The following is a 6329-nucleotide window of genomic DNA, read 5'->3' on the forward strand; positions in this document are numbered from 1 at the left end:
GCTGAATCTCCCAGTGTATCAGTTTAGACTCCCTTGGTTGCAAAATCAGAGCCCCATTTAAGTCAGCTCAGGCAAAGGGTGGAATTTATTGTAAGGTGAAGAGACTGTTGCATGGAGAGTAGGGCAGGATAGAGTGGGCCAGGTCAGGTGGGCTTCCACTCCTGCTCCCCATTCTGCCTCATTCTGCTTCTCAGGCTTGTTCCTCACCTAGCCACAGACCGTTCTGTTTCTTAGTCTACATGGCAGAAAACTACAGCCACTTGCCACTTGTGAGTCTACAGTTTCTCTGCTAAAGGAGAGCCAGGCCAAGACTGAAGCTCATGGCCCTAATTCCATGTGACATAGGACAGACCAAGGGCCCAAATGAGGTTGGGAATCCATCCCTTGTGCAGTCAGCCATGGCCAGGAGGTTGTTAGATGGCCTGAAACCATGCTCACTGGGAATGTGGCCCTACCTGGAGATGTCTTCTAGGGCCAGCATATAAAACTACACCAGTCTCACCTCATCATTTGCCGCAGTGGGATGGGCAGGAGTTTTACATATCTGAGACTCCTGATGGCCCAGCAGAATCTGGCAATGGTGATGGTCACCTCCAGGCAAAGTAGTGAACTCTACTATAGGCCTAAGAGGTTTGCATCCTTCAAAGTCAGAATCAGCTGGAATTTTTTCTTTCTTTTTTTTTCAGTGCTACCAGTAAAAGAACAGCCCCTACAACTTCTAAGTGGAGACCTGCATCAGTGACACACAAAGAAATCTCCTCTCCACCCTACCTTGCAGCCTCTCCTGGTAATTCCACTCATTTTGGAGTCTGACATGAGAAGCAGCTGGCCCTCTAAGGTTTATGGCCCTCTGAGGCTTAAACCAAAAGGGGGCCACCTTCTAGGATGCTTGGGGCTGCATAAGAATGTAAAGGAGGTTAGTCCTGCCTATACAGGCAGGATGCTCCAAACTAAGGCCCGAAGCAGGATGACCTTCTACGAAGCCTCCTTTGTCCCAGTTTTGTCCCTTGTGCCTGGGATTGTAGAGGAGAGACAAGCCCCCAGCTCACCTTGGCCTTGGCAGGCTGGAGACACTGCCAGTGCCATGGACTATGTTTCCAGTTTCTACAGGCCTCCCAGTCTGAGCTTCACAGCTTTCGTATCTTTAGTTTTATTCTCAGCTCCAGTTGCAGCTAAGTGGTTTCCTTCTTGGGCCAGTGTTTCTCTTGTTTGTTCTCTCTCTTTCTCTTCCTTTTTTTTTTTTTCCAAGGGTCATGTGTGATTGCCAGAGAGAGAGAGAAGGAAAGCATGAAAGCACCCCCTTTGGGAAATGGCTATGCTGCATTCCCTTCTCCTCCATCTCCCTGCTGTCAGCATTTTGGGCATGCATGCACGCCACAGCGTTTCTCAAGCCACCAGGTCCAGTACTCAAACTGCACATTCAGCCATGTGGGATCCAGCCCACTCAACCACTAGGCCATCGTCTGGCATATTTGTTTTTTAAATAAAACTTTTAGTTTTCCTTTTCTCTTTCATTAAAGCCCAAAACGCCTCAGTGAAGAAATCCCTGGTACAGGCAGGATGCTGCACCCTCCTTGTGAGGTCCTGTCCTTGCTCTGCCCAGCAGTGATGCGTGATTCCCAGCAGGTCCCAGCCTTTCTCTGGGCTTCCATTTTCTCGTGTGCAAAATGAGGAATAGAGCTAGAGAGTTTGAAAGTCACTTTGGACCCCCAAAACCTATGATTTGTGAACATACTTCAGATATTTGTACCTCATACTTCAGTTAGAAAACCTTCACTGACAGCTACTTAGCTTAAAGCTGAAGATGAATGAAAAGGCACTGTTTGAGATTTGGAACTGTCATTAGACAGATAAATGTCTTGAGATTTTATTTTTTTACTTATTTTAAAATTTATTTATTTACAGTCATTCACTGTACATCAATAGAGTATACAAAATGCAATTTTCCATCCAGTACACATTGTATATTGGCTCAATCAAGGATATAACTGTACATGTTATCGTCAAGAAATAATTGTTTATTTCTTGTTTCTTATATATTTTGCCTTTTTCCCCTCTTGATTCCCCACCTCTCACCCTCTGCCAATAGCCCCCCTTCTCCCACACTGTCTCTGGTATGTGCAGTTGTTTGCCATGTCTTTTTTTTTTTCACATTTTATTGATTCACTAAAGATCTTAATTAATTTAAAGACTTTCAACAGCAAGCACAGATGATATATACATATTTATGAGGGCATGTCTGACTTTAGGCATAAACCTCAGTGAGTAAGTGAACATACTATAAAGAAGAACCTCGCTGGGGCTATATAGCTTACTGTGGTCATTAATAGGTATTAATAGGTATTTTTAAATGCATTCTTTAATTTCAAAAAAATGTTTTAGTTTTAATAGATCAAAATATAAAAATGTTAAGAGAAATTTGCTTATAACTTAAAGCCAGGAAAAAGGTTAATATTCAGTTCAAATAGTAGGTAAATGAACCCATCAATGGTTCAAGAGAAGACAAAAATCCTTAAATATTGAAATCAAAGCATCAGAGAAAATCAGTAATGTTTTAATCTAAAGTAAAAGAAATTCTATTTCACTAGTTCAGACTCATGTAATTAATCTCTCTTCTGTTAAATTTGCAATGTTACTGTGGTCCGATCTTTTCATTTAAACTCTGGAAGTTAACATTCAACCTTGGACCTGTCCCTACCATTAAGCTGGCCATTCTCTTGGTTGTTTCTTGTACTCTTATTTCTATGTGTTCAACTTTAGTTTTCCTGGTATAGCACTACCTTCACCACTTCTTGGCGAGCTGGTCTGGTGTAGGTAAGTTCTTTCAGGGTTTGTTTATCTGAGCATGTTTTTGTCTTTTTTCCCCATATGAAAGATAATCTTGCTGGGTATAGTATTCTTGATAGAAATTGTTTTTCACGTAACACTTTGAATATATTTTCCCATTCTTTCCTTGCTTGCATTGTTTCCAATGAGAGGTCCGATGTTAGCCTTATGGGATATCCTTTGAAAGTAATTTGACATTTCTCTATTGCCAATTTTAGTATCTTGTCTCTGTGGTTTTGATCAATCTGGCTGTGATGTGCCTTGGGAAAGATCTTAGGTTGACTCTATGTAGGGTCCTTTGTATTTCTTGGGTCTGGATATTTGAACGCATCTCTAGGTTTGGAAAGTTTTCTTCTACGATTTCATAGAATAGATTATCAACTTGTTAGTTTCTTCATCTTCTGGGATACCAATGATCTGGATGTTTGGTTGTTTAATGGTATCTAGTATTACTCATGTTATTCTCTATTTTTTTTTTTTTGGTTATTTTCTCAGTCTTTTTGGTGAATTTTTCTAGATCAGAGGTTCTATCTTATACATCTGAGATTCGATCTTCTGCACGATCTAATCTGCTTTTGATATTTTCAGTGGAAGTTTTGATTTCCTGTATTATAGCCTTCATCTCTAACAATTCCATTTGATTATTTTTTATAATGTATTTCTCCTCTTTCAGATCATCTTGAGATTTCATTTATGAACAGGATATGCTGGGGTGCCACATCATCAGACTTCCCTCTCACGGGAAAGTTTCAAACAATGGGCTTTTCTGCACTAAGTTCTTAGGTCACAAAGATGGAACCAGGGGGACCATCAGTTAGTGTAATGGCTATGTCGCTGGACTCCCATGTAGTCGACCGCAGTTCGAGTCCCGGACCCAGCAGCTTAAACTCACACCGGGCGCGTGTGCGTGCGTGCCCAAGATCCCGAGAGGAGAATGGAAGAGAAGGGATTGTGGCGTGGCCCTCCCCCCTGGGGGGTGATTTCTCGCTTTCTGTCTCTCTGTCCTTCTGGCGAGCACACGCACCCTATAGCAAAAAAAAAAAAAAGATGGAACCAGGAAGGACAAGTGAGGGTAGAGAATGGCATTTCCTAGAAAGGAAAAACTACAAAAGGAAGCAGTTTTTTGAATCAGAAGCGTTCGGGTGAGAAAGACTGGAGTGTAAAGGATGGAAAGCCCTGCCTGTGACTGACTCGCCTTGTGCAGAATGGGTGCCTCCAATTTCCATGTCCCTTCAGGTCAGGACAATGAAGCGAGAAGTGAGCAGGCCCTGAAGGATGACGAGGACAAGGACAAGGACAAGCCATGGAAACCAGTAGCCCTGCACCCCCAGTCTGGTAAGTGTAGGGACCAATGGTGGCAAAGGTTGTGCCTTCCCAAGGAGTCACCCTCGTTCTGAGGATAGAAGAGTCTGAGGTTAAGGAGGAAAGCCATGATTAGCCAGTCTCAGGCCCAGGGAATGATGACCCTCACCCTCTGCGATCACTCTGCGGGGTTGGCACCAGCTCTTCCCTTTCCAAGGAATCTAGTTAGGAGCTATATTTTGGAGACTCTCCTAAGAATTTTACTCCATGTTTGACCTGGAAATCACCACATTTGAAATCACATTTTATTCATTTCAGCCATTTTTTCCCTAGCTTTGTCACAGTAAGAAAAACTTTGAACTTTGATATTCTCTCTAAAAACCTCTATTCGTAAAGCTCAACGAACAAAGATTAGTGGCCCTGGGATTTAAAGGAAGGTGTGCAGACACGCAAAGCTCAAAAAGCCACCAGGCTATCCTGTACTCTCCCCAGACAGGCTTTAAATTGTTCTCCACAAACCTGACTCATGCTGATTTCACCAGACCCTGCATTTGGTGACCTTTACATTCTTTGATCAGGGCTAACATGTTTATTTTTGCTGTCCTTTTCTCCTCTTGTTAAATGTAAGTCATTTTAAAGTGGCAGATTTATTCTCCCATCTATTGGGTTGTCGGAAAAGTCATAACGTATTTTTGCATATAGAAAAAATACATGACTTTTCCGACAACCCAATAAAAGTATTACCACAATGCATCCAGGTTTTCTACTTTCATTGGCCTAAGGGAGTATATCTATGTGAAAAGTGTAAGCCCTTGTTTGAGCTGATTTTTTAAAATTATTTTATTTATCATTATTATTATTATTATTTTTAATTTGACCAGAGCAAGACATGAAAAGAGAGAAAGAAATCATGAAAACAAGCTGCCAGGTCTAGGATTCAAACCTGAAAGAGAGAAAGAAATCATGAAAACAAGCCACCAGGTCTAGGATTCAAACCGTGGGCAGCCGTGTGGGAATACAGAGCCTTTAACCACCATGCCACCTGCCGGCCCCAGAACTGATGTTAAAGAAAAAAAATAAAGACAACCTTGTAATTTTATAATTTTCACTTTAATATTAATTTTCCTGAACAAAAAATGAAAGCAGACACGGTTACCATATCTGTAGCATGGTCGAATCGTCATTCCCTTCCCCTTTTTGAAATCTCAGACCAGTGATTGGTTACCTTTTCACCTCCATCTCTGGAAGCAATGAGAAGAAGTCCTTTCACCAAGGAGCCATAGGACTGCCAGGGTGCTGGGAACCTGTACCTCTCTCAGACCTGCTGACCTAGCCAAAGGTGGCCATCTGGGGTCTGTTGCTGGGGAGGGGCCATCACACTGTAGTGTGGATTAAAGGTTTTGACAAGTTTACACGTGGATGAGGTAATGGCATAAATGGAGCAGTGGCCAACCACTAGGAAGCTCACAGAACTCGGGGGTGTGATCTTGGCCCATCCTGCCTCTACCAGCATGACCTTTGTGTCTCACCAGGAAACTGGCTTTTAATACACACAGGTGGCCACCGGTCTCTGCATACAAATCCCAGCCACCGGCCCAGAGGCCAGACTCCCGAGATCCCCCTATGAGAGTGACTTTTGGGAGTTTCTCCGGCACAGACAAGCTTCCCTGGTGCTGGCAGATCTCCATCTTGTGCAGGTGTTTTAACCTGGGGACATGGCCAGAGTACTCAGAGGTGAATTTGAAGACTAGACCATGAGAGCGCTTTGCAGCAGGAGTGTAACTTGATTCTGAAGGTCTGTCTCATGCTCACTGCTTCTGGGGGTGACCCCAGTCTTGCCTGGCAGGGAGGAGCTGAGAGTGTAAGCATGTCTGTGCCGGACAGCCCCGAGATAGGCCCCCACCCAACAGTCAGTGTGGCTGACCCCCCTCTCTCTGGTTCGTTTCAGCAGAGTCCTCTTCTCCGGGGCTGCAGCCCGTGGTGCCTCCACCTACGGATGACATCAACTCGGATGACTCCGATGATATTGTCATCGCTCCATCTCTGCCCACCAAGAAAAACTCCTCCCCCATCTAGGTCCCTCCCAATCACTGTCTCCAAAAAGGTGATGGCTGCAAGGGGTAGGATAGGGTTAAAAGACAAAGCATGTCCTAAAGGCCACAATAGAGAATTGGAAAGACAATTTATCTTGTTAGGGAAAG

The 6329-nt window shown here is 43.5% G+C and overlaps 1 protein-coding gene across 9 annotated transcripts in view; it reads left to right on the forward strand.

The window, feature by feature from the left end:
- Positions 1 to 6288, forward strand: part of IQCE (IQ motif containing E) — a 77519-nt gene extending 71231 nt beyond the window's left edge. For 8 of the 9 annotated variants that reach the window (XM_006167844.3, XM_027768017.1, XM_006167847.3 and 5 more), the window contains 2 exons: positions 4063 to 4161; positions 6077 to 6288. In XM_006167844.3, the coding sequence (XP_006167906.1) occupies positions 4063 to 4161; positions 6077 to 6204 (227 nt within the window). In that variant the 3' untranslated portion in view covers positions 6205 to 6288. The remainder of the gene's footprint in view (positions 1 to 4062; positions 4162 to 6076) is intronic. The other variant, XM_027768016.1, reaches the window with a different exon arrangement.
- The last annotated feature ends 41 nt before the right edge of the window (positions 6289 to 6329 follow it).

This window comes from Tupaia chinensis, unplaced genomic scaffold, assembly GCF_000334495.1.
Source record: "Tupaia chinensis unplaced genomic scaffold, TupChi_1.0 Scaffold145208_1, whole genome shotgun sequence".
NCBI classification, from domain to species: domain Eukaryota; kingdom Metazoa; phylum Chordata; class Mammalia; order Scandentia; family Tupaiidae; genus Tupaia; species Tupaia belangeri.